This window comes from Podarcis bocagei (assembly GCF_964188305.1).
Source record: "Podarcis bocagei genome assembly, chromosome: 7".
NCBI classification, from domain to species: domain Eukaryota; kingdom Metazoa; phylum Chordata; class Lepidosauria; order Squamata; family Lacertidae; genus Podarcis; species Podarcis bocagei.
Genome location: NC_138132.1, coordinates 93,362,043 through 93,386,506, shown reverse-complemented (window position 1 = coordinate 93,386,506; position 24,464 = coordinate 93,362,043). Strand labels below are relative to the sequence as shown.

The 24,464-nt window shown below is 49.3% G+C and overlaps 1 protein-coding gene across 11 annotated transcripts in view; it reads right to left on the bottom strand.

Moving 5' to 3' along the window:
• ANK1 (ankyrin 1) overlaps window positions 1-24,464 on the bottom strand; it is a 218,876-nt gene that overhangs the window by 27,764 nt on the left and 166,648 nt on the right. For 8 of the 11 annotated variants that reach the window (XR_014009893.1, XM_081200899.1, XM_081200905.1 and 5 more), the window contains 15 exons: window positions 19,250-19,331; window positions 18,551-18,648; window positions 17,828-18,052; window positions 16,374-16,528; window positions 14,662-14,873; window positions 12,683-12,887; window positions 11,564-11,620; window positions 9,204-9,300; window positions 8,691-8,919; window positions 7,860-7,985; window positions 6,271-6,390; window positions 5,023-5,107; window positions 4,375-4,455; window positions 3,224-3,355; window positions 981-1,127 (listed from right to left, as the gene is read on the bottom strand). Coding sequence is in view for 10 of the 11 variants with exons in the window: in XM_081200899.1 (XP_081057025.1) it covers window positions 981-1,127; window positions 3,224-3,355; window positions 4,375-4,455; window positions 5,023-5,107; window positions 6,271-6,390; window positions 7,860-7,985; window positions 8,691-8,919; window positions 9,204-9,300; window positions 11,564-11,620; window positions 12,683-12,887; window positions 14,662-14,873; window positions 16,374-16,528; window positions 17,828-18,052; window positions 18,551-18,648; window positions 19,250-19,331 (2,051 nt within the window). In the remaining variant the exon portion in view is untranslated. The remainder of the gene's footprint in view (window positions 1-980; window positions 1,128-3,223; window positions 3,356-4,374; window positions 4,456-5,022; window positions 5,108-6,270; window positions 6,391-7,859; window positions 7,986-8,690; window positions 8,920-9,203; window positions 9,301-11,563; window positions 11,621-12,682; window positions 12,888-14,661; window positions 14,874-16,373; window positions 16,529-17,827; window positions 18,053-18,550; window positions 18,649-19,249; window positions 19,332-24,464) is intronic. The other 3 variants (XM_081200906.1, XM_081200907.1, XM_081200902.1) reach the window with 2 other exon arrangements.

The window sequence follows — 24,464 nt, the reverse complement described above, 5'->3', positions numbered from 1 at the left end:
ATCTCCAGGCACACCTTGCACCAACCCAAGGCCTGATCCCTGGAGGCCATTTGAGCTGCACCACTGCAGGGCCTCTTTCTCTCTCTGCACCAACCTCAGGTTCCCTCTCTCAGGGCAGCCTCTCTCTGGATCTACGCAGGTTTTCCTATCTCTGTGCACCACAGAAGGTGTGCTCCTTACCCCTCCCCCCTGCATCGCCACAAGTCTGCATTCCTACCGCCTATCTTTCTGCAAAAGCCACTTCCTAATGCCAGGGTCCCAGTCTGGACCCCCCCCCCCCCGCTATTCACTTTGTGGACCACCAGCGCCCTCTGTATGCAGTGGGGCACATGGCACCACAGCCACTTTGCCCCTTGGACTCCAGGACCCTGGGCTTGTCCACCCTTCCGCTTGTCTCGCTGCTTCCCCCCAGGAAAAGCTCCTCCTCCTCACTGAATGGGTTTCCCATGGATGGGTGTTTGTTCTGCTTCAGTGATAAAGAGTGGGTTTTCCCAAGGAAAGAGGTGGGGCAAACTGAAAACTAGGAGACCAGTGGAAATGTGGATGTGTCCTCACTCCCAACTGTTCTTTAACACCTGGCTCTGGCCCTCGCTGGCCCTCCCAGCTATGCTCTTGCCTCCCTTGCCCAAAGCCACCCAGTGTGCCCCAGCACCTGATCCCCCCACGGCATTCCCTGGGAGTCTGTGGATTTATTCCACCCCACCAGGGTGTGAGCTTAGAGTTGGCTGGTTCTAGCTGAGGCCAAAGGGGAAGGAAGCTGCCAGCCAGGAGGGGTTTTTAGCAGGCAGGTAGCTGGTTGATCTCAGGGACCACAAATGGGCTGAAGGGGGCAGCAGAAATCCAGAGGGAGGGAGGGGGGAGGGAGGGAGGGGCAGTCACACTGAAAAGACCTGCGCAAGCCTAGCCTGGGCACATGACTCCGGGTTCACAAGAGACACCAGGCAAGGATCTGGTGCGGCAGGATCTGGGCCGGCACTCACCATTCATCTGGGAGGGCGACAGGGAGTAATCCCGATTGGAGTAGCGTTTGTCTCCCTTCAGGCTACGACTTTGCCGGGAGGAGCCTTCCAGCATGTTGATGATCTCACTGCGGTCTATGTTGCGCAGAGCCGTGTACAGGTTTTCCACTGCCAAAGGAGAAGAGGAAGGAGACATATCAGCCAGACGTGACAGCAGGGGATTCATTTTTGCAGCCATCTATCATGGAATGCAGCAGGAACAGGTTGTCCAGCCCCTGCAGGCTTCTTCTTCTTTTCTCCCCTCCCCCCATGCTTTATTAATTGAAAATTGTATAACAAAAATGATCATTAGATGTTGAAGACAGCATAAAAGGTAAAAAATAATAATTACAGTCGTTCGTTCCTCAGTTATTTGCTTTTAACACCATTTTGCAATTGATTTCAACGTGACCTCCCATCTTCCATTATATTCCCAGATTATATTTCTTGGATGCGCACTTCACTTTATTTTCTCCACATTGTTTGGCTTTCTTTAAGTATTATATTATCCTATTCACCCACAGAAGTCCAGTCAATACCTGCCAACAGATTAATATTTTGACAATGTTCCTTTAAACAAACACTATATATGTCCCACTCTCTGTTAAAATTTTCATCTGTAACGTCTCATAACCTTGCTGATAGTCTCGTTAGTTCAGCATACTCTCTCAGTTTATTTTGCCAGTCTGATTTGAATGGGATATCTTCTCCATTCCAGCCTTTTACAATTAACATTCTGGCAGCAACTGTAACATACTTAAAGACTCTCCTAAACTTTTTTGGAATTACATTACCCATAATTCCTAGCAGGAAGGCTTCCGGCTTTTTAGGGAAGGAACATTTGAACATTTTCTTCAGCTCGCTATAAATCATTTCCCAGAACTATCTAATCTTTTTACAGTTCCACCACATGTGGATTCATGTGCCTTCAGCCTCCTTGCATTTCCAGCAAATGTTTGTCCTAGATCTAAACAATTTGATAGTGCAAATCCTCCTCTTTCTCTTATATCCTCCTCTTTCTCTTATATCAATCAATGATTTATGTTTAATTCTAGGTTTTCCCCCATTCCAGATAAATCTTGATATATCCTTCTGCCAATCTTTGAAGCAGCCTGCCATCCCTATCACCGGAATGGACTGAAACAAGAAAATCATTTTGGGGAGTATGCTCATCTTTATTGTGGAAATTCTTCCCCCAAAAGAGATATTTAGCCTGCTCGAAATTTCCAGTTTGTTTTTGATTTCCTTCCATAGTTATCCTAGAATAAATTGATATTCTTAGCTGTGAACCATATACCCAGATATTTCACTTTTTTGCTAATTTCCAGGCCGCATATAACTTGTAATTCGTTTTTTTCCTTGCACATCCATATTTTTTTTACCAATAATTTGATTTTCTTTGTGTTAAGTTTAAAACCCGCCACTCTCCCGAATTCATTTATCAACTCTAGTGTTCTCAATAGACTTTCCTTTGTGTTCTCTCTCATTTTTATCAGGTCATCAGCAAAGGCTTTGAATTTATAAGATTTCCCCCCAACACTATACCTCTTATCTTCCCTTCTTCTCTTCTCTTTTTATTCAGGATTTCCAATACTAAAATAATGGAGACAAGGGGCATCCTTGCCTGGTTCCCTTCCTTATATTGCATTCCTCTGTGATGTTGCTATTTATAACGAGTTTCGCTTTTTGTTCTGAATAGCTCGCCTGTATTCCTCTGCAGAAAGTGTCACCAAATCCCACGAGGTTTATTTGTGTTTTCATGAAACTCCACATAACAGTTGGACCCGGTGGAATGAATTTGCGCCTTGAAAAGCATGTAGAGCTGGAAGAGGATGTAGGAAAGACTGTCCCTCTTTTGACTTCCTTTCAACTCTAGGTACTTTTCAAGGAAGAAAAAGTAACCCTCCTCACAACCAGGGAGGAGATGAACGCTGGCAGAAGATCCCCAAGAATGTACCTTTAGGGAGACTAGCCATGCACAGATGAGGAGCACTGCCCCCCTCACTGCCGGCCCAGACCAGGAAAGAGCAGGCCTGAGGGGGTCTGGCATGGCCAGCTGCTCCAGTGTGCGGGGCATTCAATGCTTTGATGGGTGAGGGTGAAGGAATGCCATGTATCGAATGTGGTCATGTGCAAAGGAAAGTCCTCGGGGGAACCTCAGTTCGGGTGGTGTGTGGCCTCCCTCTTCCAGCCCATGCGCCCCCAGCCCCCTTGCTAATACGCACTGTTGGCACTCTGGCCGCCACGGCTGGTCCACAGGTTCAGCAGGGCCAGGCTCTGCTCCAGAAGGGAGTTGGGATTCTCCACACGGATCCTATTGATGTCATCCACACCAAACTGCAGCTCCCGGGCCAGTTCTGGAGGGAGTGGGGGGGTGGCGGGGCCAGGAAAGAGACACAAAGCACAGCAGCCATCAGACATGGCGGGGAGGGGAGCAGGAAGGCCCTGCGACCGGCCCTCTGTGCCGGGGGCAGTGAACCTTTTGCAGCCCGAGGGCCAGCATGCAGAGCAACCTTCCAAGGGCCACATGCCAGGGTGGCGGGAGAGCAATGGGAGTGACTCTTCTGCTGCACAGGGGGCTGGTTTCTGCACACAGGCCGGTGCTCCTCTCTGCCTTGTCTCCAGGCAAGCAAGAGGCGTTGTCAGAATCCAGGGACACATCCCAGCCAGCCAAAAACTCTGTCCATGCCAAACGAGGGCTAGTGAGAGGTGTGGCCCAAGGGCAGCACCAAGAGTCAGACAGGAAGGCCTGAAGTTCCTCACCCCTCGCTGCTGTTGGGCATGCCACACTTGATGCAGTTTAGCTATATATTTAGAAAAACATTAAAATGCTGCCCAGAGTGGTTGGGGCAACCCAGTCAGATGGGTGAGGTACAAGTAATAAATTATTATTATTATTATTATTATTATTATTATTATTATTATTATTATTATTATTATTATTATTGGTTTACAAGAACTATGTGCGAAATCACACAAGAAAAACCATACACAACTGTTGTAATCAGATATGGAAGGATGTGCTCCTGATTGCTGAGGGCTAATGGAGCAGAAACGGTTCCAGCTGCATTTCCTAGTTGGCCCAGGAGGCACCTGCTGAATCTCCCCCAGCGTCTGAGGTCAGTTGTGGGAACAGATGGGAATATTTGTGGCATGGAAAATGCCAGGATGTCAGCAGGAAGTTACGCAACAAGTACCAGTTGGAAATGAGGCCGTATGTCTGCCCCAAAACACTTGCAGGCACAAACAGTATTGGCAGCAGCATTGTGTATAAGCGCCTCGATGCCTCCAGAAGAACAAATCATGAAAGTACAATGAAAGGGACGCCTGGAAGGGCCTTTCACCCCTTTTTTGCAAGGACACCAGTGTCACTCACCAGCCCAACTGAGGCCCAAATGCTCTGCAATGACAGCCATCTTCATGTCTGTTCTGTCCTTCTCTGTGCTGCTTACTGAGCCTGGGGGGGGGGGAAGCAGAGTAAGTTTTGGGCAAAGACAGGGCACAAAACTCACGGTCACTGCTGGGGTCTCTGGCATTGTGCAGGTTGTTAGCAGGTTGTTAACAAGGTCAAGAGGCTGATTGGTCCCTTACTCAACTTTGCCCTGGTCTCAGTCACAAATCCTGTTCAATTTCTCTACTACTACTACTATTATTATTAAAATTTCTATACTGCCTGAAGCTGTTACCATCCAGTAGTCTGGCACCCAACCCACCTGGGATGCTAGCTTTCCACAAAGGAAAAAGAGGAACATATGAACTCCCTGCCTGCAGAAAGCTCCTATCATCATCATCATCATCATCATCAGTTGCTTTTCAGTTGTACTGAAAGCGTCTCAAATTAAAACCAGTTAAGAACATCCAATAAAAATCTAGAAACACAGCTGAAGCAATAAAAGGGTGCACAGATCCCACCTCACTAAGAGACACCAGAATGCCTCCCTTCAGACTAATGGCAAAAGGCCGTCTTGAATCCCAGTTCCACTTCCTGACCTATGAGCTGCCCTGCCAAGCCCACTCTTCTTACCCAGGGTGCTGTCGCTGGGGAGGCTGTATCTCTCACGCAAGGCTAGCGGCGTCAGCGTTCTCCTTCGCTCCTCACTGCCGGAACTCTGGGGGCATCAAGGAAAGGCATAACCTCCAACATTTGTCCAATAGAAATAGGGACAGCCCATTCCATAATGATAATTTTACTATTTATACCCCACACATCGGACTGAGATGCCCCAGCCAGCATCTCAGCAGCTTCCAACATATATAAAAACATAATCAAACATGTATCACCAAAAACCCTTCCCTATACAGGGCTGCCTTCAGACGGCTCGGGGGGTCAGATAACTCCATACCCTCCAACATTTCTCCGATGGAAATAGGGACATCCTAAGGAAAGTGGGACATTCCGGGATCAAATCAGAAGGCTTCTCTAAATCAGGGATGTCCCTGGAAAATAGGGACACTTGGAGGGTCTGGAAAGGCTGGTGATTTTCCTGCCTCCAGGAGCCACTGAGAGAGGGAGGAGCAGAGACACGTGGCAAATTGGAGGAAGCCCTGCCTTACTGCACTGAAATCTTGCAGTTTTGCTTGACCTTGTGTCAGTATTAAACTGAATGTTGTCTTTTCTGAGACCGTAACAAACCAATTGTTCTTATACGAAAATTGCATGGATAGATTGTCTAATTCCTTACCGTACTGTGGTACCTTGGGTTACATACACTTCAGGTTACAGACTCCGCAAACCAAGAAATAGTACCTCGAGTTAAGAACTTTGCTTCAGGATAAGAACAGAAATCACGCGGCGGCAGCGGGAGGCCCCATTAGCTAAAGTGGTGCTTCAGGTTAAGAACAGTTTCAGGTTAAGAACAGACCTCCAGAACGAATTAAGTACGTAACCAGAGGTACCACCGTACTGTTCTAGGGCCCATCCAGCTGCAATTAGTGAAACTGTTAACAGTTCTTTAGACAATGTGTTATATGACTTTCCCCAACCCTTTTCTATCTGGTGATGTATTTATGCATACATATATTTTATGTAAGCTGCTTAGAGACCCTCTGAGTGACAGGTGGCTAATAAGTTTAATCAGTACTATTTTTCTAGAAAAAGTGGCTGGAACTTACCAAAACGCCTTCCTTGTTCTCTTGCAAAGGTGATGGTGCCCACCTGACAGCCACCAGAACTCACCTGAGAGATGCCGGAACTGAGTTCCACCAAGTTCCTCCTGGGGAAAAAGCCCTGCGTTTAACGACTAAATAAATAACATGCTCAGGCGGGACTCACCTTGGAACAGGGCGGCATTGTGATGTTCAGGTGGCAGAGGGCATGCTGGAGCTCCTCGTACTTCATGGCTTTGCGGAGGAAGGACAAGGAGCCGCTGGCTTCCCGGCTGCTGTCTCGCACCTGCCCCCAATATTATTATTATTATTATTAATTACTACTACTACTACTACTACTACTACTACTACTACTACTACCACACAGCTTTTCTTCCTGACAAGGACTCAGTTAAGCTTATGAATAAAACAGAAACAACTAAAAACATTTTTTGAAACCCAATAATTTAAAAACATTTATTGAACTAAAACAATATGTGTGTGTGAGAGAGAGAGAGAGAGAGAGAAAGAGAGAGATTAAAAACATGCAGCAAATTACAATAAAAACAGCACAGTACCAGCCCTTTCACTAAATGCAGTCAGTTCCCAAAAGCCTCCTGGAATGAGAATTATTATCATGATAACAATTATTTATTTATACCGCCTTGTTCTCAGAAAGGGACTCCAGGACAGCAGGGAGGGAGCCTGTCTAACTTCTCCCGGGAGGGAGCTCCAATCTGAGAGCAGCCACCAAGAAGGCCCTCTCCCACGGCCATGCAAGTGGGCTTGTGAGGGTGGCAGGACCGAGAAAAGGGGGGAATGTGGTTTTTCAGAGAGCTTGGACCTACGTCTCACAGGGCGTTATGGGCCATCATCAGCCCTTTTGAGTCGTGCCTGGAAACGGACCAGTAGGCAGTGGGGCCGTTGTAGGAATGGGACTGAAGGCTCCCTATAACCCCAGGAAGTGAGGAGAACAATGGACGGGAGTGATCAGAGTCAGGATCAGTGCCGATGGGCTTTCTCAATAAGTGTTTGGAAACTGTGCTCCACAAGTTTTCTCCAAGCTTGCGATGTCTTTTTTGGCCCCCTCCACACCTTGCTCCCTTCACTGAGCTACAATTTCCAGAGTTCCTTAAGGAGCTGAACAGATGGGGAGACCAACACCAGCTGGACGCAGGTTCCTCACGCACCTCCTGGCCTATGCGCCTGCAGGGGGGCTCAAGAGAAAGACTAGGTGGGGCGCTGGTCCTGAGCCAGAGCGATGTGGGACTTGTGATGTATTGGAGCCCCGTCCTCTCTGAGGGGGAGGTGGCACCTGCTCCCCACTGCAGGGACAGGGCGGACCGCTGGCTTGTGCTTCCACGCTGGTGATGGGAGGGTATTGTCCACGGCGCAGCGGGAAGCAGGTGTGGGTGTGCTGCCCTCCAGCTCCTGCCACCTGAAGCAGCTGCTCCACTTCATCCAACAACAGGCCTGGGCCCTGTATCTGGGCACCACAAGCTTTTAAAGTGTGGGTTTTTTGGGAGGGGCTATTGGGTTGTTGTTGTTTTTATTTTGTGTATTTTGTGGTTTTGTATTCTGATTTTATTCTGTGAACTGCCCTTAGAGCTGTGTATATAGGGTGGTATATAAATGCAAACAAGCTGGGAAAACATGATTGCCAACCAGATCATGATGAATTTCAGTGGCATCACAAGTGAGAGCAGCAGCAGGCTGGTCGGTCAGAGCCCAGCGCTTTTACTCCCAAAGCATCCTGCTGACCCCCTTGCCTCTCACCTTGACAGGGATGATCAGGCGGTTCTCCCGGAATGACTGGAACAGGAAGCTGCGCTGCTGGGTGGCCTTCTTGATGGGCACCAGGTTCCCAGAAAGCTCTGTGTGCAGGGGCATCCCCTCCACCACCTGCAGAAACAGGCAGTAAGGTCTCCAAGCCTTTGAAAGGGTTATGCTCCACCTCCAGAAATGGCAGCTCATCATGAAACGCTGTCATGGCACAGGTTTAAGGCCATCCTAGAAGCTATGTTGGGCAGGTACTTTGCTCTGGCATGCTTGTTTTTTAAATCAATCAAGCAATCAATAAGGAGGCATTTGAGCTAAACTCCCCCTCCCCAGCAAACCCCTTTAAAATTGTTGAGGATCTTAGAGGGCCACTAAATAATTTTTCTGCCTGTTGTAGCAATTGTAAAGAAGAGTTTGGATTTGATATCCTGCCTTTCACTCCCTTTAAGGAGTCTCCAAGTGGCTCACATTCTCCTTTCCCTTCCTCCCCCACAACAAACACTCTGTGAGGTGAGTGGGGCTGAGAGACTTCAGAGAAGTGTGATGGGCCCAAGGTCACCCAGCAGCTGCATGTGGAGGAGCGGAGACGCGAACCCGGTTCACCAGATTACGAGTCTACCGCTCTTAATTGCATTTTTGCAGACACACTACAAACCATTTGAATGAAGGTCACAAATCACTGTCTGGAAACCCCTGCAATGTACAATTCTAATGCTACTAACAATAGGCAAGGGCTATGGCAGCACTTAAAAAGCTCCTTCTAGGCGGTGGCCTGTCCCTCAGCCAAGAGCTTCAGCAGGGCAGGGCCCCAGGTACCAGGGGAGCTACCTCAATGTCCCGGCTGCGTGCCACTTCAGTGAAGTTTTCATGCTGCTCAAGTGTCTTGTCCACTTTGTCGTCGGTCATGCAGTAGCAGCGCAGGCGGCCCTCGCGGCCCTCATTCATTTTGGCAAACACCACGAACTTGGCCATGTAGGGCACAGCTGCCAGCTCTTTGTAAAGCAGCATAGCAAAATGGATGGCTTCGGCTGTGCACGGGCAGTCTGCCAGCCAGAACCTGGGCAGGAAGAGGAAAGGGGCACATGGAAGAAGCCACAGGCTCACCACCCGGCCGTAACCAGAAATTTAGGAAGCTGAGCTATTTCCCAGACTTTCAACAACAACAACAATTTATTTATACCCCACCCATCCGGCTGGGTTTCCCCAGTCATTAACATTAAAAACTTCCCTAAACAGGTCTGCCTCTGGTTAACCTTTTTCTATGTTCCAAAGCTATGCCAGTTTAATTGTCACTTTGAGGTGCAATGCACACAACTCCCCCAAATGGCCCCTTAGGCTCACCTGGCAGAAACATTGGTGGTGAAGTTTGCACACTCGTTGGCATAGACAAGCTTTGTGGTCCCTGTGATGTCTTCCCATTGTGCTGGGGCTGTTCCTCCTGAGTGGGGAGAAAGCACACAGGTGTGCACAGGAGGTTTTTGGAGCAGGCAGACTGACCTGGAAGGGCCCTCGCAGCCTTCAGTCCAAAATGCACTTTCCCAGATTTGAGCCGGGAAGCCTGGTCCATTAGGTCCAACCAGCCCAATGTGTCGCCGGTTGCCAGGCTCCTCCAGCATTGCCTTTGCAGAACTCCGAGGAAGAGGACGGGAAACAAACGAGAGGAAGTTGGGTTTGCCTGGCACTGGCCTGGCTACCTTCCGCTTCAGCAGTCCAAGCGGGCCCAAGCCAGCCCTGGACTTGAGCTCTGGGGGCCGGGGGGTGGGGGGAGGCTTTAAGCAGAAGCCTGGCTGCACTGATTGGTGGCCCCCAGCCCCAAGAAGCTCCTCAGGTGCACAGCACAGTTTTGCATTTGAGTACATTAATTAAAAGGGGGGGGGAAACCTAGGTAACAGATGAATTTTTCAACACTTGAATGTTCACACAGCACTTAAAATGGAAAAGGCAGAAACCACCGGGGAAGGGGAGAACTGAGCCAGTGTTTCATTCCGCTGGCATGCTCAGTTTCCACTTCAGCTGCAAAGTCCTGAAGAAAAGGGGCCTGCTCTGCAGTTGGAGAATATTCTGTGAGCTCTGTGTTGATATTTATTTCTAATGTTTACGGAATATATTTATATGCCACCTCTCCAGCCAGTATGGTGTGTAATGGTTAGAATGTCAGCCTAGGACCTGGTAGACCAGGGCTCAAATTCCCACTTGGACATGAAGCTCCCTGGGTGACCTTGGGCCAGTCACTGCCTCTCAGCCCAACCTCCCTCACTGGGCTGGCGTAGGGATTAACGCGGTGGGGTGGGGTGGGGAGAACCCCATTTGCCACCTTGAGCTCCTTGGAGAAAAAGGGAGGATATAAATGTAACAACAACAACGTTTTATTCCAGTCCACCCAGTGATGCAGGCAGTCACCCTGGTTCTTCTTCCAGCACATCCTGGTTTCTTCCTCCCCGTGAGGTTGCGCAAGTCACAGGGATGGAGAGATGCACCCAAGCGGCACCCCCCCTCCATTGCTCACTACCGTGCATAATTTCTTGCCAAACCACCAAGCAACCTTCCTCGCTGCTGCTGTGCTGCTCACCTGAGATCACAGGCATACAGGAAGCTGCCTTGCACTGAGTCCGGCTGCTGGTCCCACCAGCTCAGAACTGCCTACGCTGAGTGGCAAGAGCCTTCCCAGCTCTCCCTGGAGGTGCCAAGGATGGAACGTGGGACTATGTGCATGCAAAGCAGATGCTCTGTCACTGAGTTACTGAGGATGAAAATAAAGGCAACCACCAGGGAAAGACTGGCCTGATCTCAAGCACCAGTCAGAGAACCACAAAGGAGGTCATGGTGTCGTCCTCCCCAGCCCACCCCTCCCCACCTGACCTCACAACAACCCTGGATTGGATTGATCTTTATTACGGCCATTGGCCCATTACACAACAGTTTCCCATACCGACATATTATACTTATATACAACAACCCTGTGAAGCAGGGGCAAACGAAGGCTAACCGACACCCGGGGCGGGGCATGCATTGTGCTGTGACATATGATGCATGCATTGCATTGCTGTGTAGGGCACATGTGCGGTGTCACTGCGTACAACACATGTGTGAGACACTGCACATGAATTTTACGTAGCAGTTTGCTGCTGGCACCGCCCAAGCGCCGTACAGATGGTGGTGGGATCCTCCGCTTGCAGCTGTAGTGGCACCGGAGGGATCCCACCACCATTCATAAAGTGCTCAAGCGGCGCTGGCGGAAAACTGCTATGTACAGTGCATGTGCGGCGTCACTACGTACAGCGCATGTGCGTGACACCGCGCATGCGTTGTACATAACGGTTTGCTGCCGGTGCCACTCAAACACCGTACGGACAGTGGCAGGATCCTCTGTTCGCAGCTGCGCCCACGGGGTGCCTTGTCACCCCCCAACATGGCACCGCCCCCTGCGACGCCATGGCCGTGAAGTAGCTGAGGCTGAGGGTGTGACTGGTCCCATGGCACCCAGCAAGCTTCACAGCTGAGTGGCCATTTGAAACCTGGGCTCCCAGGTGCTAGTCCAACACTCTAACCATTACTCCACCAGAAAGAACACTCTGTTCCAACTGCCAGCTGCTCCGGGATGGCGGAAGGGAATCTTGCTTTGACCCCCTCCGTCAGCCGCAAAACTGAAGGCTGTTGGGTCATCCTGGCATGTGTGAGTGAAGGGTTCTTTGCGTTATTACCTGTTACTTGTAAGTCGCCTTGAGAATCAATTGATTGCAAGGTAGGGTATGAATCTGCTAAATAAACGAAACAAACACAGGATCCTTTTATAGTTTATGTAGAAGCTTCTTCTTAAACCCAGCAAATCTTAGCACTGTCATTGTGACTTCACTTTATTTCAGACTTAAGATCTTGTCTGGGCTGATCCAAAATTGATGGTGTGGAGATTTGGTGTTGGAAGAATTATGATTAGGAATCTTTTGGCTCAGTTATTTTAAAAAGTTTGCTTTGATTCTGGGGTGTGCAAATTTTTGCTGTTAACTTTGCATTGTTAATAGTAAACTGCTTTATGCATGGAAATGATAAAATACATAATTACAAAAAAAAATGGATAGGGGGATATTTTCCCAAGTACAAAACAAAAATAAATACCTTGCTGGGAAAATGCATTGCATCTCCAGCAGAAAAGACATCCACCTGGGCAGCCACATGTGGGGGATTCCCTAGCTCAGCCTTTGCCAACCTTTGGGCTCTGCTTTCCATTAGCCCCAGGCAGCCCAGCCATACAAGGCCAGGGCCGATGAGAGCTACCACCCAAAAACATCTCTGATGAAAGGACAAGACTCCCCAGAGGCAGAGGGCATAGCTGAGCCCCTGAACCATTAAAAAGACCAAAACTGATGAAGGGCCCCTGAAAGTGACAACACTAGAAGATTTGCAGGGAGACCACGAGTGCCAGGGGGGCAGATGAGCTTCCTTGAAACTGCTGCCTGGCTTACCTTTTCCCGCCGCCTCCTCTTTTCCATTCTTAGTGGTACCTGGCTCTCCCCCCAACCACCCTTCCCTCTCCCGCATGATGTCCTCCTTTCCCCTCACTCTACCGCTGCTGCCATCATGGAGCATCTTTCTGAAAGCAGAGTGAGCGCAAATCTTCTTGCTCTCACCCTAGGGGTGAAATCACAGGCAGTTGCTGCCAACATTTGCTCCCTTCCATTGCCTCTCCCACCAAATCCCTGAAATCTCTCTGCCATCCGCCTCAAGCTGCAACATTGGAACCTACAAAGTGAGCAACAAAATGAAGAGCAGGAGGGAGGCTTGTGCTCCAGCCCCAAAAGACGCCACCAGTTATCTCTACTCACCTATGACACTGCAGAGGAGCCGCAGGCTGGTTGTATCACCCTCCCCACTGTCCCGGGGGTTCTCCCTCCATGAAGGGGGCAGGGGGATGCGCAGCCCAATGGGGCGGTGGAATTTCCTGCGGCGTGGCTCCACTGTCACTATGGGGCTGAACGTTGCCTGGTTCCCCAGCAATTTTGTCACCAGCTCATCTGGCACCGGCTGCGCCTGCAGGGAGTGTGGGATGTAACATAAGCAGTCAAGTACAACATTTCCTGTTTGACCAGAGTGGACACGCAGGGGAATGTTGCTCCAGCCAGGAGGACTTCCTGTCACGCCTGGTCTGGAGCGTCCTCCCCCTGCATGTGACCAGGTAGATGGGCGTGACCCTGGCAGACCCTACAAAGGGGCCAGTCACGCAGCCATTGTCCTCTTCCTCTTGATGCTCTTCCTCTCGACTCTTCTTGATACCTTTTTTGCTGTCTGTGGCTCTCAGCCAGCAGCACATGGGCTCATTCCTCAAAAGAGGGCGAACCCACACATTTCTCTGTATCTGTAACTACAAGCTAAAGCCTGCCTTCAGGATCATACTGTGGACTGTGTGAGTAAACCTTATCATTAGTTTCTTAAAGAAGACTATTGTGTCATTATTGTTTTTAAGAAGGAACAAAAGGGGATTTACCAGGAACAAATCCAGTCTGGACAAGCCAGACTGGATTGCTTAACTCAAGTGATTCTCACAATTCACGGTCACACAGACGCCGCGGTGGTCCAGAGTGTGTGTGTGTGTGTGCACACGCGCAAATGCTATTTCCGGTGTTCCTTCCAGTGCGGAGGAGGCGTGCGCAGCTTCCCATTGGCTGCAGGAGCTTCCTGCAACCAATGGGAAGCTGGCCAGTGTCCCGGAAGGCGGTCTGCCGCGAGCAGGTGGCGGGGGTCCATGGGCCGGTTACACGACCCCCATGGCCGCTTGTGGCCCATGGGCCTTAGGTTGCCGAGCCCTGTATTAATCAATATGTCCTCAACATTCCCACAGGGAGAGGTGCCAGAAGGGCCATGCTCCTGGAAGGTGGTGGGCCCTCCTTGCTGCCAGGATGCCAGCCATGTGCTCTGCTGTGGCCTCTTTCAAAGGCAACCCCAGAGCCAGGCCCCCGAATAACCCAAATGTCCACCAGAGATCTGCAAAAGTGGGAGATCCAGTAAGCAGCCCAGCATTTGTCCCTCTGAGGACCAGGCCGGACAATGCATTTAGTGTGGATCTGGTTTTTGTTACTCTGTCAGCGGCTGAGCCCCACACAGCCACTCAGTCAGGACTTGGTTGCATATGGCAACCAAGTTCCACCTCCAGCCATGGCAAATCCCACTCAGCCCCTCCTCCGGTTTCTGCTATTGTAAGTGTTTTTACAAAACTATTTTCATTACCTTAAGGTCAAGAAACTTGTTTTGCTAAATGAACAAATAAGTTGCTGAGGATGCTGAATGATGCTGAAGCACAACTCCAGTTTTTGCCATCCAGCCCTGGCTGCTATTCCTGAAACCCAGCGCTCAGTCAGATCCCTTGCCTAGATCTCAACGCCTTTCCATTATTCCCTGCCAAAATACAGGCAACCCCCGTTTTGTGTGCGTTCTAAGGACGTGCCACTGTGCACGCATCGGCCATTTTTGGAGCCTGAAGAGGTTGTAACAGGGTGGGACAGGCGTATGCGTGCTCCATCAACATGCACACTGACCTGGAATGCAACCCCTGCACAAATCGGGGCTTGTCTGTATTCCATATTTTTTGATCGCCTATATTATGTTGCAAAATGAAGTACTGTATGTGCACATTTAATTTGCATTGGTTATTTTGGCTGTGTTTGCTTATTACGAAGCCCACCAAGCCTGCTCCCCAAATTCAGAACTACACCCACAAACTCCCATGTCCACACCATTCCTGCTTCAAGTCTCCCTGGACTGCTCTGCTCTAGAGATAGATGCAAGAGACAGAAGGTTCTCCTTGTACCTGCAGAGCTAGCTTGACCTTCTTGGTGACTGCTGTTTCTGGGAATGTGGCCTGGACCAGAGGCACCAACGTGCTCTGCAGACAGCCGCCCTCTGGGCCAATCAGGTCACAGTCCTGGGACACGCGAGACATGACCACAAAGTAAAGAGGGAAATCCGTGGTGATGATGCGGCAAATCCTCTTCTTCTCCAGCTCCTCGAGGCTCTCCAGCTCTGTAAGAGTAAGATCACACAGCAAGGATTTCCTGAACTGCATATTGCTGATAGTGTGCCACGAGCAATAAATCAATAGAAGAACTAGATTGACCAGTCATGAAAGGCTCAGAACCCTGACCCACAGACCAACAGTTTGACTTAGCATTCACACTCCTTACAACTTCAAATCATTGCAATCAGAATAATTTTTTTAATTTACATTTTCCTTTTGAGTAGAACCACCAGCAGACAGATGAAACTGTACTGGAGGTGAGGGGGATTAATGGCAGCTTAAGAGAGACAGGATCAGCAGCGAAAAATGTCACACCAAAAAATCAGGGAGCATAAAACAGGCACCAGCAACTTGCTAGGCCAAATGTCTGTCAAAACCATCGGAAGGGGACAAAGCAATTTCCCAAGGTAGGGAGTTGGACTTCTTAGGGGTGGCCCCCAAAGGCCTCCTCCCTCCTCCCAGAGAAGAGCCTCCCAGCAACCTGCAACGCACAAGCAGGTAACTTGTGGGCAAAGGAAGCCTTTTAGGTAGCTTGGTCCTATGTGGTTAGCAGTGGCATAGGAAGGGGCGTGTGGTGGGTGCAGGCTGCCTCGGGTGTCCTCACTGAGGAGGGTGACAAAATGGCAAACGTGTGTGTTTCTGAAAAAATACCTTCCACACCCACTGGCCCCCCCTTCCTGCGCCACTGCAGGAGCCCTCTCCCCTCGCGTGATTTCCAGAAACCAGCAGCACTGCTGCCTCCAACTTTGCAGGCAGAGCCCAGCCTTTCTGGCTAGTAGCCTTTGACAGCCCTCTCCTCCATGACTCTGCCTAATCCAGAGCCATAGCTGGGGGAGGCGGGGGCCACGGGGGGCCTGAGCATGCCTGAGCCACGCGTCTCTCCTGAGGGGGAAGCGGTGGGTGAACTGCCTGCAAGCTCAGCACTGCTTTTTCGAGCAGCGTGGGGCTTGCGCCTGCCCACCGCCTCAGCCGCCCTACAGAGAGGCTCCACGCAGCACGCCCTGCCTTGGCTTGCCCCGCCCCCATTGGCAGCCTGCCCTGCCCCCATAGGTGGCTCTCTCCACCCCCGTCTGCAGGCACCCGAGTGGCTAGCTATGCTGTGCTCAGTGGTTAGGGCAGGGGTGGAAAACCTTGGGCCCGGGGGGCAGGCACAAGCAGCCCTCCTGATCTCTTCTTGTGGCCCTTGGAAGTCTCTGTAGGCCACCCCCCCCCTTGTTTTTGCCACGTTGGAATGTGTCCTTGAAGATAATGCTTCTTGCCTGCCTGAATGGGGGCAGAGCGGGTTGAGAGTGGGCAAAGAAACCAGTTTACTGCGCCAAGTTGAAATTCACATTCATTTCTCTGCCTGCTTTTGCCTCTGGCCTCTGGGAGGCTGCCCAGGATGGTCCCTCTGCCCCTGAGCTGAGGCTTGGAAACCAGCAAAGCTACTGTCACTTCCTTGCTCCTTGGGCAGTTTTGAGCCTCTTCCCCAACTGGTTTCCCCTGTTCCTGCCAGGCACTCGTACCTTCATCCATGCCATTGAGGACCTGGTCCAAGGAGCTCTCTCCATAGCGGCTGCGGTGCTCCTTCCATATGGATCCATTCTCACTGCGCAGAACCACCAGCTCCCTGTCACCGCGGCCGTGCGAGGCAAAGTGAGGGATCTCCACGATGACGGGGCTGTGGGAGAGTGGAGTGTCAGGGCCCAAAGCGAGTGGCCATGATGCTCACCCGAGAGTTGGGGAGAAGCACCTCTGCTGTGCAACTTCCTCACATAACATCAAATGCCCCACGGGATTCTCGCTGCTGCTGTGCAAGCAGGAGGATATTTTTTCTGCTTGTGTTGGTGGAAATGCTCTGGCATCCAAATTCTGGACAGACAATTTTCAAGAAATCTTTTAAAATTTTAAATGTCCCACCGGAGCCTCCTCACAACTTGCACTTTTCGAACTTGTGGGATGATCAACTTTCCGATCTAAGAAACATCTTCCATGGATGCAGCGAGGACTTCTTTGGCCTGGAAATGGAAGCTTCAGCTACAGGACTTAAGCTTCTTGCTGTGGTACAAGAATATGTTCTTGTCCACTTTCTGCTTCTTCCATGCCTGGAAGGCAGAGGGCCAAGCAGGTTTCCCCGCTCCTCTGAGCAAATGTCAATTCGGAGAAAACCCAAATTGCCATTTGCTCCATTTGCTGAGCACTACGGACCAGTTTTCTCCAGGGGAAAGCAGCAGCAGAAGAGGAAGTGTATGTAGATTCTGGCTAGTGCAGAGAAAATAACTCACAAATTACGTGCTTTTAAAGGTAAGGAAGACCTGGAACGTTTTTACGCCACTGGGTGGGATTTCATTTCTTATGTGTCAGATTCAGATACACTGAACTTTCCCCCACCATCAAATTGTGATATTTGGCTTTGATTCTATGTTTTGCTTCTTTTACTGTTTTACATTATCTGTTTTCTGTTTCTTTGGAAAATACAACCTCTATACTGCTCCTCCTATGCTTTGTAACGTTGATTTCGGGGTTTGGTTGGTTTTGGGTACTCTTGATTTTACATTAATAAAAAACCTTTTTAATATTTATTTTTAAGTGTTGTGGAGAACTAGAGTCACAGAGCTGGAGGGACCCTGGAGGTCATTCAAAGGGACACTGCACTTCAGCTGCATCTTCCCCTTCCCTGCTCTGCTCCTCCGCATCTCTATGCTGAAAGCCATGAACATATAACATACACAGAGAGATCGGGTGCTGGGATTTTAGTCTGGATGTGCCACCAAGCACTGCATTTGAGATTATACGCATTTGGCGCTTAGAGGTACCACGAGGGCTTTGATGTCTTCCTGATGTAGGAACAGCAGGGCCACCCGCCACCTTCCTTTTCCTGCCCCAGCACACATGGCGGCGAGTGATTGGAGCTCAGAGTGCCAAGTGGCGAGGGCAGCCAGGGCACTGCCCAGAGAGGAGAGTGTCTAGCCTTCTTCACCTGAGGAACTGTGCTCCGGCAGGGCCCAGGGCAATGATCCTGCTGGCCAACCCTTCTTCCTCGGCCAGAGGAGGTGGGGCCTGCAGTTTCTGGGGCTTGACCAGGCGGCAGGTGATGCGTGTGGGCGCTGCGCATGTCCTGGGTGGGATGATGACGCGGAGGCCGTTGTGCCTGCTCCCACGCATGGACCCGCCACGGGCATCCACCATGAAACTGACGAGGAATCTGGGGAGGGGGCAAAAAGGCAGGATTCAGTTGTCAAATGCCCAGGTCACAGTAGGGCTTCCCAGAGTCCCAAAGCAGAGAAGCTTGGAAATGCACCCCCCCCTTCACCCCAGTGGTTGCTCCTCAGCTGGAGGATCTGCAGGGAACCCAGCTGCCATTTGTTCTGCTTCTGCGCTAAGCTGCAGGTTTCCCAGGGGAAAGTGGTGTGGCAAGCAAAGGTGTGGCTGAGCTTCCTATGTTCCTTATTGGGGAAGAGCATCTGCCTTGACAGCAGAAGGTCTCTTGGCAGGTGCTCTCCCTAAGGCCCAGGAGAATTGCTGCCAGTCAGAGCATGCAGGACACAGCTGGGCTTGGCCGTTCCTTGATTTGACTCAGGATAAGTCAGTGGGATAGCTGCAGGGGCTGATCTGTCTCACGTCCCTGGTGCCTGAAGGACACGCTCCACTTTGGGGAAACATCCCAGGGCAAGTGGGGATGTGAGAAGCAGGAGGAACTCACCCTGTGTGGACTGGGCTGGCCACAGGGCTGATGTTGTCGGAGGTCTCTGTGGCAGGGCTGCTTGGGATGAGAGACTCCTCGTCAAATTCCTTGGAAGCCTACACGGGACAGAATCAGAGGACCCGTTCAAGCACAGGCCTAGATGCCTCCACCGACAACCTCTGTGGAAACTGAGGGCTCCCCACGCCCCCCCCCTCTGCTTCTTCTTTTACGGGGGTCCATCTTCCTCCAGATCCCAGCCATACAATTTTGGGGCCCCTCCCTCAGCATGCCAATGCTCCCACCCTACAGCCAGGGGTGAGTTGGGAGGGGGCATTGGGCGGCAGCCTGCTTGAGACGCATGTCTTCAAAGCACGCAGGCTTTGCCCCCCTCCCAGAGCCATGGAGGCCAATGGAGATGACTCAGTGGGGACAGAAAGCCCCTCTAGTCCAGCGCCTGCAAAGAGCACTCTTCCCTCCTGTGGATTCCAGCAACTGCTGCCTAAAAGAGATCCAGCCGGCCACAAGGGGAGCTTCTCTGGGACAGGCATGTCAGTTTCAGGGCACCACTGCTGCAAAGGCATCATTTCTGGTCGCCAGTGGCTTAGCCTCCGAAGAGGGAGAAGCCAAGGGCCACTGTGGATGGACGCTGTGGGTCCCCCCCCAGGTCCTTTTTACGGCTCTGCCCCTCCAGCTCTGCTGAGACAGACACCCACCCACCTGTTCTGGCTCCTCGGGTCGGATCAGGACCGTCTCAGGCGTCACACACGGGATTCGCGGGATGGCGGGAGACTCTTCCCTCCTGAGAAGCAGAACACAGTCAAGCAACTATTGCTCAAAAACCTGATTTATATGTGGAATTCTTCTTAGCTTGTTTTGCATATAGAACTTTAAAAAACTTGTTATGTACTGAAGTTCTCACCCTGGGCCAGCAGGGGGATACTGTAGATAGTTACGCAAATAAGGGATCGAAAGTGATGTTCAGTGATTGGATAGTTTTAGAAAGTTGTAACAATTATGTGTACTGGAGCTCTATATAAGCAGGCTGACTGAGCCCTTCAGCTCAGTTCTGTTCTGGCCTCTGAATAAAGAAGAGCTGTTTGAAGAATCGCTGTGTCGTCTGATATGTTCACCCACAACTTAACAAAACTGTTTCTACGTTCTTCTGGTTTTATGCTTGGAACCATCCCATTCATTTCCTAAGTGGGCATTTTATTGCCTTTTCCTGCACTGGAGCTCAAAGTGGTGTACATGTTCCCCCCCATTTCCTCCTCACAACAACCCTGTGAGGTTGCTGCCCTAGACACAGAATTGACCTGTGCCTCCATGGACAGCTGTGAGTCCAAAATGACTCCCAGGCTGCGTACCTGGTCCTTCAGGGGCACAGTTACCCCATTCAGGACCAGGGAATCCTCCACACCTGCCCGCCTCTTGTCCCCCCAAAATAGTACTTCTGTCTCGTCAGGATTCAACCTCAATCTGTTAGCCGCCATCCATCCTCCAACCGCCTCCAGACACTCACACAGGGCCTTCGCTGCCCTCACTGGTTCTGATTTGAAAGAGAGGTAGAGCTGGGTATCATCCGCATACTGATGAACACCCAGCCCAAACCTCCTGATGATCTCTCCCAGCGGCTGCATGTAGATGTTAAAAGCATCGGGGAGAGGACAGAACCCTGAGGCACCCCACAAGTGAGAGCCCAGGGGTCTGAATACTCATCCCCCCCACCACTTTCTGGACATGGCCCAGGAGGAAGGAGCAGAACCACTGTATGACAGTGACCCCAGCTCCCAGCCCCTCAAGACGGTCCAGAAGAATGCTATGGTCGATGGTATCAAACGCTGCTGAGAGATCCAGCAGAACTAGAATCATAGAATCATAGAGTTGGAAGAGACCACAAGGGCCATCGAGTCCAACCCCCTGCCAAGCAGGAAACACCATCAGAGCACTCCTGACATATGGTTGTCAAGCCTCTGCTTAAAGACCTCCAAAGTAGGAGACTCCACCACACTCCTTGGCAGCAAATTCCACTGTCGAACAGCTCTTACTGTCAAGAAGTTCTTCCTAATGTTTAGGTGGAATCTTCTTTCTTGTAGTTTGGATCCATTGCTCCGTGTCCGCTTCTCTGGAGCAGCAGAAAACAACCTTTCTCCCTCCTCTATGTGACATCCTTTTATATATTTGAACATGGCTATCATATCACCCCTTAGCCTCCTCTTCTCCAGGCTAAACATGCCCAGCTCCCTTAGCCGTTCCTCATAAGGCATCGTTTCCAGGCCTTTGACCATTTTGGTTGCCCTCCTCTGGACACGTTCCAGTTTGTCAGTGTCCTTCTTGAACTGTGGTGCCCAGAACTGGACACAGTACTCCAGGTGAGGTCTGACCAGAGCAGAATACAGTGGCACTATTACTTCCCTTGATCTAGATGCTATACTCCTATTGATGCAGCCCAGAATTGCATTGGCTTTTTTAGCTGCCGCGTCACACTGTTGGCTCATGTCAAGTTTGTGGTCAACCAAGACTCCTAGATCCTTTTCACATGTACTGCTCTCAAGCCAGGTGTCACCCATCTTGTATTTGTGCCTCTCATTTTTTTTTGCCCAAGTGCAATACTTTACATTTCTCCCTGTTGAAGTTCATCTTGTTTGTTTTGGCCCAGTTCTCTAATCTGTCAAGGTCGTTTTGAAGTGTGATCCTGTCCTCTGGGGTGTTAGCCACCCCTCCCAGTTTGGTGTCATCTGCAAATTTGATCAGGATGCCCTTGAGTCCATCATCCAAGTCGTTGATAAAGATGTTGAATAAGACCGGGCCCAAGACAGAACCCTGTGGCACCCCACTAGTCACTCTTCTCCAGGATGAAGAGGAACCATTGATGAGCACCCTTTGGGTTTGGTCAGTCAGCCAGTTACAAATCCACTGAGTGGTAGCATAGTCAAGACCGCATTTTACCAGCTTCTTTACAAGAATATCATGGGGCACCTTGTCAAATGCCTTGCTGAAATCAAGGTAGGCTACATCCACTGCGTTCCCTTCATCTACCAGGCTTGTAATTCTGTCAAAAAACGAGATCAGGTTAGTCTGACATGACTTATTTTTCAGAAATCCATGCTGACTATTGGTGATCACAGCATTCCTTTCTAGGTGCTCACAGACTGTTTGCTTAATGATCTGCTCCAGAATCTTCCCTGGTATTGATGTCAGACTGACTGGGTATTGATGTCAGACTGACTGGGCAGTAACTATTTGGGTCCTCTCTTTTCCCCTACAAGGCAGGGGTGTCCATTATCACCCCTGTTATTCATTATGGTCCTGGAGGGTATACTGAATAAGATTAGAGGAACTCCGGAAATAAGAGGGATTAAGTTAGGCAAAAAAGAATATAAAGTCAAGGCTTACGCTGACGATCTAGTAATATCAATAGAAGAACCTCTAGAGAAGATAAATACAGTCATTGATGTAATGGATGTAATGGAGGAATTTGGGAGGCTATCTGGGTTCAAATTGAACAAAATAAAAACAAAAATGCTGGTAAAGAACCTAGACGAACAATCAAAAAACAAAATTGAATTAGAATCTGGGATAAAGATATCAAAAAAGGTTAAGTATTTGGGTATTTGGCTTTCAACGAAAAATATAAATTTGGTGGAGGACAACTACAATAGAACGTGGAGAGAATGCAAAAGAGATCTAGACAGTTGGAGTAGATTACACCTCTCATGGGAGGGGAGAATGGCTGCCATCAAGATGAACATCCTCCCCAAAATGATATTCCTATTTCAAAACATCCCGGTAATCAGGGGCACAACTATGTTCAAGAACTGGCAGAGGACCCTTTCCAGATTTATCTGGCAGGGTAAAAGGGCCAGAATCAAATACAAGTTGCTCACTGATAAAAGAGATAGAGGTGGGTTTGCGCTCCCGAATTTACAATTATATTATGAGGCCTCGTGTTTATGCTGGGTGAAGGAATGGATAGTTCTGGACAACACCGACTTGCTGGACTTGGAGGGTTTTAATGCTAGGTTTGGGTGGCATGCTTACCTATGGCAAGATAAGGGAAGAGTGCACAAAGGTTTTTCTAATCACATTATAAGAGGAGCACTGTTGGAAGTGTGGAATAGATGTAAGAACTTGGTAGAAAAAGATACCCCATTATGGCTGTCACCCATAGATATTCTAGTAATTAAAAAAGTGAATATGGAAGGTAGAAGATGGACGTATGCTGAACTCTTGAAAAGATCTGAGAAAGGATGGGAAATTAGACCTTACGAAGAGCTAAAAGATAAACTAGCGGGGTGGATACAATTCCACCAAATTAATTCTTTATGGAATGAACATAAAAAAGCTGGAATGAGTAAAAACAAATCCAAATTCCAGTTAGAAATAATAGAAGGGAAGTCTAAGCTCCTAACTAAAATGTATAACCAACTACTAGACTGGGATACTATGGATGAGGAAGTCAAAGAGGTTATGATCAAGTGGGCCATAGACATAGGACACCCCCTAGAATATGAAAAATGGAAAAAATTATGGACCAAGGATATGAAATTCTCAGCATGTGTCGGCCTCCGAGAAAACATGGAAAAGATGATGTACCACTGGTACATCACCCCAACAAAATTAGCTAAAATGTACAAAACCGGAGATAAGACCTGTTGGAAATGTAAAAAGAAAGAGGGAGATTTCTTCCATATGTGGTGGTCCTGCGATGAAGTAAAGAAGTTCTGGGGATCCGTTTATGATGAACTTAAAAAGATGCTAAAGTATACCTTCCCAAAAAAACCCGAGGCATTCCTCTTGGGAATGGCGGGTAGTGAAATCAATAAGGATGACCAAACTCTATTCCAGTATGCAACAGTAGCCGCTAGGGTACTGTTAGCGCAGAATTGGAAAAAACCCAGCACCCCAACAATTACGGACTGGCAAACCAAACTAATTGAATATATTGACTTAGCAATAATGACGCAGAAGATTAGGCATCAGAAAAATACTAAATTTATTAATGACTGGAACAAATTTTTTTCATACATGGAGACGACATTGGTAAACACCAAAATCACAGTAGGTATAATATAAAAACTGCGAGGTAGAACACGACGATTAGCAAAAGACACTGCTGTACATATTGCTGAGATGGCGGTCACGTCGTGGTGGTGGGAAGTCAAAGAACGTAAAGATTGTATATTGATTTTTGAATTATTCTATTGTTCTTGTTTTTTCCGTGTTTTGTTTTATTGTTAATAATGTATATGGTTTTTTTTAGACGTTGGATTATAATAAAAAAAAATTTTTAAAAAAAAATTAAAAAAAAAAATGATCTGCTCCAGAATCTTCCCTGCTATTGATGTCAGACTGACTGGGTGGTAATTATTTGGGTCCTCTCTTTTCCCCTTTTTGAAAATAGGGACAGCATTTGCCCTCCTCCAGTCTGCCGGGACTTCGCCTGTTCTCCAGGAATTCTCAAAGATGACTGCCAGTGGTTCTGAGATCACACCTGCCAGTTCTTTTAATACTCTTGGATGCAGTTCATCTGGCCCTGGAGACTTGAATACATCTAAACTAGCCAAGTATTCTTGTACTATCTCCTTAGTTATTCTGGGCTGTGTTTCCTTTGCTGAATCATTTGCTCCAAATTCTTCAGGTCGGGCACTGTTTTCTTTATCGGAGAAGACTGAGGCAAAGAAGGCATTGAGGAGTTCAGCCCTTTCTGTGTCCCCTGTTTGCATTTCACCATCTTCTCCTCTGAGTGACCCCATTGTTTCTTTGTTGTTTGTTCTTCCTTTTGCTATGAACATACCCATAAAAGCCTTTTTTGTTGCTTTTAACCTCTCTAGGAAACAGCTCTCACTTTTGTCCCTAGCCCGCCGGAGATCATCAACCAGTGCAACCAAGGCAGTTTCAGTCCCATGATGAGGCCTGAATCCCGACTGGAAGG